The sequence below is a fragment of the Brachyhypopomus gauderio genome, chromosome 14 (genome assembly GCF_052324685.1).
Source record: "Brachyhypopomus gauderio isolate BG-103 chromosome 14, BGAUD_0.2, whole genome shotgun sequence".
NCBI classification, from domain to species: Eukaryota; Metazoa; Chordata; class Actinopteri; order Gymnotiformes; family Hypopomidae; genus Brachyhypopomus; species Brachyhypopomus gauderio.
In genome coordinates this window covers 17,692,110-17,705,385 of record NC_135224.1, presented here as the reverse complement: position 1 = coordinate 17,705,385, position 13,276 = coordinate 17,692,110, and the positions used below count along the sequence as shown (strand labels likewise).

General features: G+C 41.2%; 3 protein-coding genes across 7 annotated transcripts; 1 reads left to right on the top strand and 2 right to left on the bottom strand.

Moving 5' to 3' along the window:
* Positions 1-2,348: 2,348 nt before the first annotated feature.
* Positions 2,349-8,433, bottom strand: stard3nl (STARD3 N-terminal like). Of its 4 annotated transcripts, none has more exons than XM_076972839.1 (9): positions 8,137-8,433; positions 6,795-7,083; positions 6,380-6,457; positions 6,216-6,293; positions 5,908-5,961; positions 5,485-5,602; positions 5,140-5,238; positions 4,504-4,559; positions 2,349-4,390 (listed from the first exon to the last, which is right to left on the bottom strand). In XM_076972839.1, exons 2-8 carry the CDS (start codon positions 6,993-6,995, stop codon positions 4,507-4,509), a joined length of 681 nt encoding a protein of 226 aa, XP_076828954.1. In that variant the 5' UTR covers positions 6,996-7,083; positions 8,137-8,433; the 3' UTR covers positions 2,349-4,390; positions 4,504-4,506. The 4 variants fall into 4 exon arrangements, with proteins under 4 accessions (XP_076828954.1, XP_076828956.1, XP_076828953.1 ...); XM_076972841.1 differs by having other exon boundaries at positions 2,349-4,387; positions 8,235-8,433; XM_076972838.1 differs by having other exon boundaries at positions 8,235-8,430.
* Positions 8,434-8,676: 243 nt separating this feature from the next.
* Positions 8,677-10,461, bottom strand: epdr1 (ependymin related 1). Its single transcript, XM_076972842.1, has 3 exons — positions 10,202-10,461; positions 9,565-9,773; positions 8,677-9,336 (listed from the first exon to the last, which is right to left on the bottom strand). Exons 1-3 carry the CDS (start codon positions 10,459-10,461, stop codon positions 9,146-9,148), a joined length of 660 nt encoding a protein of 219 aa, XP_076828957.1. The 3' UTR covers positions 8,677-9,145.
* A 24-nt stretch (positions 10,462-10,485) lies between these two features.
* nol7 (nucleolar protein 7) lies at positions 10,486-13,198 on the top strand. Of its 2 annotated transcripts, XM_076972843.1 has the most exons (9): positions 10,486-10,626; positions 11,321-11,499; positions 11,604-11,664; positions 11,794-11,846; positions 11,932-11,957; positions 12,055-12,106; positions 12,301-12,422; positions 12,568-12,645; positions 12,731-13,198. In XM_076972843.1, the coding sequence occupies exons 2-9, from the start codon at positions 11,336-11,338 to the stop codon at positions 12,802-12,804; spliced, it is 630 nt and encodes a 209-aa protein (XP_076828958.1). In that variant the 5' UTR covers positions 10,486-10,626; positions 11,321-11,335; the 3' UTR covers positions 12,805-13,198. The 2 variants fall into 2 exon arrangements, with proteins under 2 accessions (XP_076828958.1, XP_076828959.1); XM_076972844.1 differs by lacking the exon at positions 10,486-10,626 and having other exon boundaries at positions 11,292-11,499.
* Positions 13,199-13,276: the final 78 nt, after the last annotated feature.

Genomic DNA, 13,276 nt, shown 5'->3' with positions numbered 1-13,276 from the left:
AATATGGAGATAAAACTAGCCTCTGTATTAAAAAGGTAAAGACTGCATAACAAACATTATCTGCCAGATTAGAAAATTATCTTATGTATAATTTGTTGCACATGCTCATCATTAACCAGAGGAAAGCAGCGGACAATAAATACACCTGCACTGTCCAAGATGACAGCAGAGAGGATGAAGACCACAGCTGCCAATTTGAAAGAGGTAGCTACTCTGCTCCGGTTATATCTCACTCAAAACCCATGATGCAACATTCTGTACTACACACTGTAGTGCAGTAATGCTGTCATGGACATTTTAGAGCCATAAAAACAAAATTTGTCATTCTGTTCTCTTTCGTTGCAGTTTCAGACTGGTTTTCTTTAGTCTTGAGCCTGTATCTGTTCTATTACAGCAAAATTTTATTTTTGAGTGTGCAAGCAAAACCCTTTAAACTTTTAAATATATGTTTTTTTTTAAGTCTGCAACAATTTTACAAACGATTTCATTTTCATGATTTGGGGTCATTTCAGGTGAGGGGAGCTTGATCAATGCAAGCCTGATTTTGGAAGCTTTCAAACTTTGCGTGGAAGAAGTACAAACTACATATAAATACATTGCAATCAGAATTACTTCTACACCGACACACTAAATAGTGAGCAGGTGTAAGTCGTGTTATGTGTTAACTAAAGCTTTTAATAGGCAGGACTAGTGAGTTCACTTTAGTGTTTAGTGTTCATTTTGTTGGCATTGCCCATGTTTTCTTCCCAAAAATCCCCCGGAGCTGTTTGATTCCACTGTTCCCAGTGCAACACACTCTTTAAAGATCTGGACCAGCCTACATCCTACTATGCAGTCCAAATTCTTTATCATGTATTTGCAGCTCATTTTACCACATGCATGCTATTCTCATTCTAATTAATGAAGTAATGTGGGATTATGATGAAAACTGTGGCATACAGGGTGGGATTATCATGCACCTCATGGCATCAACGTCATGGCAGTTCTCTCTGGTTTACAGTTATCAGCGGTGGCAGGATGTTTGTGAGGTTCTCAGCTGTTAACTGGGTTTGGTTTCAAATACCGTTTGCGCAGGAGAGATATGAAAAAATTAGGGCCTGTTTGTAACTTTGTGTATTTATTATTGTGTATTAATTATATAAAAATCTTTTTTCATCTGCTAAATCATGTATATTATGCTCGGTAGATTTGGAGAATGTCCTATTGTTGTAAGAGGGATTACGCTGAACGTCTGTCTGCTCACATTCTGCTGTACACGCTGATGGTGTTGTGAGCTCCGCACACAGATTAACATTTCTGCTGGTGATTTTCCTAATCCATGCAGATTAACTGGATTAAATCTTGACAGATTAATATTTCAGTAGGTTTCATTTGTCATATCAAACTTTTCTCTGCTGTCTCAAAATGTCTTTAAAAATTCTTCTATTGGATGTGCCTTTGTCACTGAATTGATTGACATTGTCCTTTTGCATTGGTTTGAGTTTATTTTAGTTGACAGTTTGTCTTCTACATTTAAAGCATCCACTGTGACTCTGTGGTCTTCCTGGTATCAGAAGAAAATTAACCCTTCAAGATTGTTCAGTACATGGACATCGATGATGGATTCATCACAAACGATTTAGGTTTGGACTTCTTAAAATCTGAGAAATTAGGAAATAATATGATTGTTTTGAAAATCCCCAATTTTAAGACAGAGTACTCAGAGACGTATTAATGTGTCTGCTTGATCTGGAGCAGCACAGTCAGTACACAGTTCACAGGCCTGTGCTTCAGTCAGAAGCACATCTCCTTACCAAAGTGCTTCATTTGCATAATGAATGGTCATTTACTATATCATTTACGTAACACTTTAAATAATGAGCAGAGAGACAAAGGTCAGGAGGTCAGTCACCAACATGCGCATCATAAACCAGCCAAAAGCAACAGCCAATTGCTACACTAACATAGCAGCAGCATGAATAATGAAGACCAATGATAGAAACCTCTTTAGAAAAGATCGTTTTACCTGCTTATTTAAACCATCTTTTTTATCCATTTACATGATTGTTACTTTGATATTGTTTTTCTCTTCAATATCAATTAAATACAATGGAGTTGTAAATTAATTAATCTAAATTAATTTAATTCAATTAAATCTGACTCTAAACCTAATATTAGCCCTAATTCTAATCTCAACCCAAATCCTAAACTTAATCTTGTTTAGAATCACTTTTCCACTGATTTGTGGAACAGTGTGTGCATCCATGTATAATTTATAGACATTAAAATACAGTGTAAACAGCAATGTGTATTGTTTACTCTCTGCTTTGGAATTTATGAGTTTACAAAATGTCTTTAGTGCAACTGAATAAAATCAATGAAGAAGTTTATTTATGCAAATGAAAAATAATTTGCATAAAAAACATAAATCCACTTGATCATCTGACATAATACCATTTCAGAATTGGGTTTCCATGAAGGACTGTAACAAAAAGATCATATGATACAGTTTTACTTTGGTTTTTATTTATCATATTAATAGCAGATCTTAATGAGCTTGGGATGCTTTACCCAGATATGAAGAATTAAATAGATATAAAAGCTTTTTATGAATAATCGATTACATCCACTATATTATAGATTTCTTGGGTTGAGTTTAGCAACATACTTAGTATCTTAGTCATTTCCTGAACATAAGCAGAATCTGTCAGTCCCTGTCTGAGAAATCCTCGTTTTTATTTATTTATATGAATATGCAAATATACTTCTACTTTCACATCTACATTTACTATATATATATAATACATATGTATTTATGTGCATTATATATACAAACACACACACCTGCCCTAATAAATGGCCCCATCAAAAATGTTCCCAGCCACATTATCCCCAGACCACCAAAAAACATGCAAGACATGAAAATAATAAACCTACTGAAAGCAGCAATGCTAGCAGGCAGTTAAAGCTTAAAGCTGGAAGCCTTCAGAGGTGCGAGATCTTCACATTTAGAAGCTCCCCCTGTGTCACCGTGCTGTCTCCTCCACGTCTTCTCACCTACTTAACCATCTGCCTTATTTGGTATTAGTTTGATCACCAAAACCATCATCTTGCTTCAAAGATGTGATTAAGATGGAAAGTGCTGTGGCAGGAAAGCGTGGTTGAGGGTTAGCAGGTGAATATGTAGAGAGGAGAAAAACACAAATACAAACACACAAACAAACACAGTGTGCAGGGTCGGTCGGCTATTAGTTTCTACAGGATGTGTGCAATATCTGTGGGTATCATCAGAAAAAACAAAGTCTCTGCAACGCTTTGCAAAACTCAGTAAACTATATATCAGTAAACACCAGTCTGAACTAGTTTACTCTGTGAAAGTTCAGTCCTCTACCATAACCATTACATTATAGAAATTCATATTCAGAACACACATACAATCGAGTGTTCTTCTATCAGAGCAAGTAAACAAACTTTAATTAAAACAAATTACATTTGCCATGAACAATAACCTTCATAAATTTCCATGCGGGTAAGAGCCCGAAGGTGGAGGATCCAAACACAATCAGATAATTCAGCCCTTACCTGTAAGCTAACGAATTAGTCTGGCTAAAAAGATAATAATAAAATAAAATTAAACCAATGATGGTTAAAGTCATTTTGGAATGAATGTAGTCCACATATTTAAGGATATGCTAATGTACATGCCCCATGACGGTAATATGCTCACTTTAAAATCATGCAAAATTAGGTGAGCCCTTTATTTTGCAAGATAATTTGCAGGTTAAAAAACTGCTTATAGGTAATACATGTAAATTCAAACTCTTCTATACAAACTAATGGCTAGAATGTTAAAAGAGACTGAATGAAGAAGACAGAATTAACAGAAATAAACCCTTAACAAGCTTGTCATATGCACAGCAGTAGTCCTAATCTTCACTAAGCCAATGCAAGTCACGTTTGGAACCTGTATATATAATTTAGGACACATAGAAGTCACAGAATTTATGTTTCCAATGGAAGACATTTGGCTACAGTGCAGTCACAGGGCAGTGGAGGCGATCTATGCCTGCATCCTTTTGCTAGCTGAACACGACGTGAAAGTGTAATACAGGCGGGAAAGCACAGGCGACCGTTCCTCATTCTCAACTACGATATCGGTCCAATTTAAAAAACGTGTAAACATCTGGGCCGTACGCACAAGTGGCACAGTGTCGGCAGAGCAGAGGACGATGGAGAACCCGCGGGAGTCCGAACGGACCGCGGCGGGCGAGTGGCAGTGCAGACACCCCGCTGACGGAGGAGAGGAGGCAGGCTGGGGGCGTCCGTCACGTCAGCCACACGGAGACCCAGCGTCACGCGAGTCTCCAACACCGAGCCTGTAACACCACCATTCGTCCCCCCCATTAACCTGCTGAGAAAGGCGGAGATCGCCGACGATGAAATAATACTACAAATACTGGGGGAGGTTGTTTGTTTTTAAAAAGAGAATAATTCAGTTTCGATGACGCGTGGTCCGTGAATTACCTGCTAGACTAAAGGCTTCTCAAGGTCGTGTTTATCCTCAGGATCTTCATCTGAATCTGAAAAATATGCAAGTGGATTTACTAGCAAAAAGGTGCAAAAAAATGTACAAAACCATCAAAAAGGAACCTCAGTGAGATTTGAGAGTGCTGCGTTCTGACATGATCGTATTTTATGTAGTGCACATGCATATCAGACTTACGCACGTACACTTAAACTCACATACAATATGCAATCACTCAAGTGCAATAAACTGCAGACAGTGAGTTAACACTGAGCATAAACTTGTGAAAACGGTGAAATAGGTTTTATTGTGAGCAACATTTCTACATAATAACTCGTCTGAATGTCTCTGGATGAATGACGACCGCGTCTACACTCTCTCAGTGGCTTTTCCAGGAAACATTTTCTGTGGTTCAACAGCTAATAATTATGTGAACTCAGTCACACAGAACATAAGTGACACAACTACACAAAGGCAAACTAAGGAATAAATCAATCATGAGGGACTTTACCCAAATGTATTTACTCATTAAAACATCACCTTCCTGTGAATAAAGCTTTGGTATTAAGCCCTTTCAACATGTTGAGAGCTGCTGTTGTGTCCTGTCTTCTGATTGGTCATGATCAGTCTCTTACCTGCCACAGACTCTGGTGGAGAGTAGAACTGGCCGTCTGATTGGGCCCCTGGGTATATTAGTGGAGTTCTGTCTGGAGCGCTCTGGACCGTCAGATACCCTGCCAGGCAAAACACAGGCATCAGATAGAGCTACACACTATAGAGCAGCGTCTCAGACCAGTCCTTGGGCGCTAACAGTTGTTCCCACCAAGGGCAGTAGGCCTTCAAACAGGTCTGCCAAGAGCTTGGTTACAACAGAAACGCAGACTGTGCTAGAGCACAAACAGAAAAAAAAACAGCCAACACAAATTCAGTAAGAGAAGCCAAACTCCTCGAACTGACGACAAGTTGAACAGCAAACTCACGGTTCTCATCAGTGGCTTCCTGAGGCAGCACCTTAAAGTCCAGGAACCACGTCTCGATCCAGGCCAGGATGAAGGAGATGATGGGCAGCAGGTAGCCAAACGCTCCCTGGGAGAGCAGCTGCACACACACAAGACCCGACAGGCCAGACAGTAAGACGCACCACTCACACTGACCTGAGGTTTGAGAATCCACTGCTGAAAGGTCCTAGCTGCCTGGTTCTCTTTCCAAGACAGGTTCATGACAAAGCAACAAATATGCTATTTGCACTATTGTAAGGCTGAATTACAGTGCAATATAATTCTAACTGTACACAAATGCACAGCTTAAACTGGGCTGTAGTATAATGTGGCCAGAAACAACAGCTTGTAGTAAAGTTATTCATATACAGGAATGAAAAAAAGAAAAAGTGAAATAAAAAATACCTTTGATATAATAACTTTTGCAATCAAAAACGCACTGGTGATTAATGTAGTAATCTGTAAAGAAACACAACAGTTTTTATTACTCTGTAGAAAATAATTATGCACTGAACAAAATCACAAACAATTATCAATATGCGTTTGTATATCAGACTAGCGTTGAATTCTAGACCCTTTAAAATGATTGTTTACAGAATTGAAAAAAAAGTTCTTACATTTCACCAACAAGACAGAGCACTACCGCCCCCTTGTGTTAACAAAATCAAGCGCAGCCTTGTGCATTACCGTAGGACTAGTGGGAGTGAACGTACCGCGATGGCCCACCAGTGGCGCAGTCGGCACACCGCATAAGCCAGTATCAACACTGTGAAACGGAACACGGCCAGCACCTGCACAGGGACCACAGCATGTCATTAGAGCTGGGCCTGAGGGAAAATGTGGCATGCTTTGGCTACAGAGGACACACAGCACTTACAAAAATATCAAAAAAGGATTTATGGTAGTCATATTCCAACACCTCCTTTTTCAGTTGGTCTTGGATTCCTCCGCTGACCTGAGACAAGGACAATATGGAGGACATGAGCTCGATCATTAAATGCAGACTGTGTATAACTCACAAAGGCCTTAAAAAGTATTTTCTTCTTCCTTATTGGATTACTCAGCAAAGTTTACAAGCACGTGAAGCTGCTGTAACAGGTTATCAAGAAACTGGCAATCAAACAGCAATACACAAATACACCAAGAATGAGGGAAATCTCTAAGCAAGCATGCTCTATGACTATGAACGCAGAGTCTGTCCTGAAGGGGCCACGCCACTGATACAGCACTCCTCTTCCCTTTAGTGAGAACCGTGATTGAAAGAGGTTGTGATATGCTACACCAAAACCCACATTGAGCTCGATGATCCAGAGAAGAGTGATAAAGAGGAGGTCAAAGGTCACAAACAGACAGAAAGTCCTTCTGACGTCAGAGATGCATTTCTTCTCCAGTCCTTCATAAGACTCGACTCGAGCAGACAAGGCGGTGGAGTTAATGGAGCCCAACCCCCTTAGTGTGGCTCTGGAGTCCACGCTACTGCATTGGCTCGCCATGACCAGTCACACTCGCCAGCCACGCCCACCGCTTCAGCCACGCCCACTGCTTCCTCTCAGCAGGGCTCAGCAGTCATGTCTGCACACACTGCAACAAAAGAGGCAGACATGATTGAGACAGTTTCCCACAACTGTGGAGGAACTATTTTTGGGTTAAAGCCACAAGTGTAACCCCTCTGAGTGCGTCAACATGTGTCTGACAGAACTACAGTTGATTGGGGGGGGGGGGGGGGGGTGTTTGCATAATGATGAAGCTTTTATCGGTGTATTTAATCCAAAAAGAAGCTTCAGATTAAATCACAAATGCAAGATCAAATCATCATCAAGTACTGCAGTTACACAGCAGAAGAACCATTATATTCCACATTATTTGAAGTGGGGTTTGTCATAGACCTAAATAAGGCTACAGCAGTCAGGTTAAGCAAAATCATTTAGCTAGTTAGGAATGACAAACAGGTATTTTAGGGTCCCCACCGGCAGTGATAATGGTAAGATTGGCATCACATGCGGTTACACTACAACCCTGTTACTGCTTAAAAGCAGCACACTCTGCGGGTGGATCCAAAACGTTTTACTGATATTTATGTGCATCAGAAATAAAGCGATGTGATGGAATAAATATATTTTTGTTATGCATGTTGCATTTATCACAGTAAACACAACGAGTCCTTATCACAGCGACTTCTTATCATTCCTCATCAAGGAAGTAAAACTAGTTTGTTAGCATTTTACTGACTTTGCAAAATTTCCAGTCATTAGACCAAGTTCCGCATATTTTTGCCATTTGGCATTTAACTAACCGTCAGGAACTACAGAAACTTAGTTTTAGGTATGTAGAAAGTGGCGTTATTTCTCAATCGGACAACAGGTACATCCAGCTTGCCGAGCTGACCTGTAAAATTACATCTTATCGTGAAATACTACGTCTAATGACGGACAACGTTAGACTAACAGAAGAAAGAAAGGACGAAAGGCTGTAATTAAATGATTAATAAGGTGACAATAATAATGTGATGGCAGGATAAACAGCTAGCGACCCACCTGGCGTGTGGTGAGACGTTAACACGAGCGCTAGCGCTAGTTAGCCAGCCAGCTATCAAAACAAACACGGTCACCGAGTCACCAGGGTAAAGTCAGCTACCTGTTTATTACCCAGCCTTCCTCGGCGGTGTTAGGTCCACGGTGCGACATTAGCGGCGCGGCAGGTCAGATAAACAGTCGCGTGGTGGTCGGTCTCACCTGAGGCGACGGTACGGTCTCTCCTGCCACTTTAGGTGTTGTTACACCGACCAAAGATTCGGGTAAAGCAGCTCAGCTAGGTGCCAAAATGCGGCGTTTCCGGTTAGGTTAGCTCAGCCCGGCCGTCCGTGTCGGTGGAGGTTTGTCGTAACTGCTGATCTGGTGCCGGTTTGTCGTGTTGTTTTCCATTGGTTCGCGGGCCTCGGTGGGACGGGAGCTGGTCCTAGATCAGCACGAAAGCGAAACTTCGTTCGTGAGCGTGCAGAAACGGGAAATGACGTCAACGTGTTTCGGAAATAGGAATTGTGGGAAGTGTAGTAGCTGTACACCAAGTATTGGTTTATTTGCGCCTACTCACAGAGAATATGTAAATGTACCATTTTAAGCTACATTACACTGCTTGCTGCCTGCAACCATGAACTAAATAATTACCAATGCTTAGTACCTTTCTTTTTGTTATTTTATTTTTGGTTTCAGTGTGTCAAACAGTTTTGCATTAAAACAAACAGTACAAGATAATATAAGTAAACATTAGTATCAGTGCTTCAGAAACAAAAAAGCTTTCTGTGCTTTGCACTATGACCAAAGTGTGCTTCCAGGTTTTAAATTGAAACACAATTTTAAAACAAAAATAAAAACAAAATAACGTAGTAGTTTACATTAGAACATAGCAACTGTGCATACTGTCACATTCATTATTGTAAATCATGTGGATAAGAGCTGCTGTAAAATGCATTTATGTGTGCATGTAGGTTTCTTGTTGCAAACATTAAGTAGGTAGATAGTAGATATAAGTATATAGGTCTACATTCTATTTAAATTCTTAGTTTAATGTGCAGCTATGCTTCTTATATTCTATATTCTTCTCCCTATGCAGATTGCTAAATACTGATTGAGTGCAGAAACCAGATTCAGCAGTCAGAGACCATAGGTTCCGGTGTAGCAGACAGACAGGTGCTCGGCGGGTCGAACACCCCAGGGTCACTGATACCAAGCTGCAGGTCAAAGAAGCGTGTGGAGGTGGTGACACTACTGTTCTTGGTGTAAGTCTCCTGCACAGGGTAACAGTCTTTCAAGGTGTACACACCCACCCAGTTCTCATCTGTGGGGGAGACACAGACCAGAGATCTCACTTCTGGCAGGAAGCACAATCATAGGTCTTACGTCGCATATAAAACATTCTGACCCTCCTTTGTCAATATCTGGGTCAAATTGTTGCTAAAAGGGACCTGATACACAACAATGAAACCCCACCAATGAAAGCCCACCCATGAATCAAGCCAATTTCTGGCCTCAGAAATTCTGTTCCATTTGATCAGACTGCCCTTACTTTTGCGAGCTGGTTTTCTGTCAGACCACTCCTGAACTTCAATCATGTCTCCAGGCCCACCAATGAAGTACTGGTCTTCATAAGTGGAGTTCAGTGGGATGTCGTATGGATCCCAAACATCACTCAAATTAAGTTTAGCACACTTCTTGGTAACTTGCTCAATCTGGAAAAGCACCCCACTATTAAACAGGTAGATGTACTCAAAGTACCTGGAGGAGGTTAGACAGTGATAGTTACACAATGCAGCAATAGTTGTATTTATTAACATTTATTTTGAAAAGCTAGAACAGCTATGCAGCAGCTTCAGTGTAGGAAAAAATCAATATAAAAATGTATATTGATGAGTCATTGTATATGTCGATACTTAATCCTGCCAGCAGTTTGTCCAGGTTGAACAATGGCAGATTCGTAATTTGTGTTCTTAATGCACACAAGCATATTTGCGGTACCGCATTACGGTACCACAATAACTTTACTCGAAAGGTCAAATAACTAGCAATAACGTTTGCTTTTCCAGAATAATCGACACGGGATTATAAATTACATATATATTTAGTTAATTTCTTAGACAATACTCCTTTAAAAAAATACCAGCACTGTTGACCACGTAATGCTCAAAAAGCAACAGGCCACTTACTTCTTGCAAGGGACGTGTCCTCTCTTCTCCTCCCACACCCTTATTCGTTGATTCTGTGCATCATATGAGACCGTCGCCCGTGAATTTCTCCCTGTGCCGTGGTCGTATTCAACGGTCCGTCCTTCCCACTGTACCGGAGCGATGCAGGGCTGCGTCAGGACGGGCGACGGATGGCCCAGCTGGATGAGTGCTGCAGTCACGCAGTATGCGATAACAAAACTAGACATTGTGTTTACTACTCCAAAAGAAGACAAACGCATGCTGCTCTGTACCACAGTCAGGTGCAGGTCAAACTGGGCCTGATACAGCACCAAATATGTTCGGAAGGTTGTCTGTGACTCTGATTGGTTGAACTGCGTCGAAAACCACAGGCTGGTCTATGTTCTGTAGCGGATGTTTACCAGCCGTATAACCGTATTCTATTGGTAGGGTGTTAATATATTTATTTAAAGATAAATGTTAAATCATTGTTTTTACATTATGCAAATTCAATTATTGTCTGTCAGGGATAGAATAACAGAGCTGCATAGACTATAATTACTCCACCAGTAACCTGTTTTTTTTTCTTTAAGTATTTGTACTTTAACTGATTATTTTATTATTTAATTTGTTTTGCTACTTAAGTGCTGTTATTTGAATAGAACCAATTCCATTAAGTTAAGACACTGTTATATTTTTTATTACTTTTTTCTTTGCTTTTAATTTATGTTTTTTTAAGGATAAGATTACATTAAATTCTAGACCTCCCTATAACATTATGGAAGTTAACGAGACATAGCAATACTCTATATTTCTAAGGACTAAGAACACAGCCAGTACCCTTCTTAATAAAGCTATGAGCGAAACGTGAAAGGTTGTACGATCAAACCACCAGCAGGTTATACAGTGGGTTATAATAAACGTCAAGATCTCGTCCCTTATCGAGATTTACCAACTGGATTTACCACAGTTAAAGGAAAACCAACGTGCCTCAGCCAGCTAATGTTTTAGGACCCGATCATTCCACATGCAGTATGTTTAGCACCTTGTTTACAAGTTAAGACGACATCCCACTCCCAAGCGCAAGGTGGCGACACTTTTCTCTGTTTCACGTTTGCTTTGTCTTTATTATTTACGTAGAGTTGTCGGCTTAAAATGGCGATACCTCAACGTGGGATATCACACTCCAGACCAGAAAAATTAGTTAGCGGAGAAATGTCTGGGTCCAGTGAAGATGAAGGGCCGGAGGAAGTCGCCTTTGGTGAATCTAAGACTGTCGCACTCAAGGACATGAAGGACGCGTTAGACTCGGTCAAAAGGTGTTGATTTATGATCACGTTGGCTAACTGGTTAGCACAGCTCACTTCCTGTTTTATCGCTGCTTGAGCCACCACACAAGTTTATTCTCGTTATTTATCATCAGGGGAAAGGAGCTGTTGAAGGAGAAGAGAAGAAAAAGACAGATGTTTTTCCTGAAACAGAAGGTACACAGCTTAGCATAATAAGATATTACATGCCGGGGGGGGTGGATTAACTACAATGGAAGGAATTCTGATGAGAAATGAAATCAAAGTTTCACTTAATTTCTCACAAAAATGTTTAATGTTTTCCAGGAAAAAAGGCTTCCACAAACTCTTTTAGAAGAATTTGAAACACTGCCTGAGAAGTACGTGTCCATATTGTACAGAATATATTTACACGAACACATTTATACACGTTCACACTAACCGTTGGTTATCTGCCCGTTATAGACAACTGAAGCCATCAGATGACACAGGTAAACCGTTAGTTCCTTTGCTTGAAACATTGACTTTTAGATTTCAAGTTGCAAAAGGCGTGTATTCTGACTAAATGCCTCCTCACATCTTCTGTAGATGAAGACAAAGAGGAGAAAACAGAAATGAAGAAGTCGGTCAAAGTCAAAAGGTAGGCTCAGGTTGTCTGATATGAACTATTTAATAGTCCACGCGTGGATTCACAAGTTGGAAACGGGGCAAAGTAAATGCTTACTCTTCAACTTCTTACTCTTCCATAAGCAGTAAAGTGTACCACGAGGTACATCAAGTGACCGCTCGAGTGTACATACTAATAACAAGTCTGCGTCCTGCGGCGCCCTCTAGCTTGCAGGGCAACAGCAGTGTGACGCGGCTAAAGGACGGCGTCCCCACGCCTTCACTCCAGCAGTCAGCCAAGGACTTCGTTCACGCACGCCTGTATGGCCCGGGAACGCAGAGAACGACCAGTAAGATGACACGAAGCCGCCTGGCCATTACAAACAATACGCATTTGTTTAATGTGCCGTACAGCAGAGAAGTTATTTTGGCCACAACACAATGCCTTTGACCATTGCCAGTGTAGGTGTTTTTCAACAATGCAATGTCACTCAGATGCTGAAGTCCTGTCCCTGGAGAAGAAACGCGGTGTCAACCAAGGAGCAGCGGTTCAGTTCGTGAATAAGACGTGGGGTGAGTTGGAGGTTTGGCATAGTGAGCAGCCCCTCCTAAAAGAAAATGTCGAGTTAAAAGCATGACTGTTGCCGTGTCCTCCTAGGAGCTGAACAGAAGGCTAAGGCAGAGAAGTCCAATAAGAAGTTCGTTCGAAAAATGAAGCTGATTCCCAGCTGAGAGCTGCGGTGTAGTCGTGGCTGTGCGGAGGTGACGGAGGACCAACACTCGCCCACCTGCCGCACGTCTAAGGGCGGGGGTCTGCGGCCCAGCCGGACGGAGCCGCGTCACGGCCCCTGCCGACCCCACGTCGCTCCGCGGCTGGTTCTTTGTGGCTGAACGAGAGCCTCGCTGATCTTTGAGAGCACACACTGGGACAAACCAATTTACAAACATTTCTTTTCCTGTCACACGAGACATTCTAAGTTGCTCTGGTAACGAGTCGCCCACCTCACCCCAGTTCAGTTGTTCATGTGTCTGAAGACACATGCTAAATGTATTTTGTCATGTGAGTTAATTTTACAGTGTGTAAGGGAAAAAATAAATGGCAGTAACACTTCGTAGTGAATCTGAATACCTGGCATGAATATTCATGGGGTTGGAAAATCCGTCAGTCACAACAGTTTTAATGTGCGCAGCCAGTAATGGTATT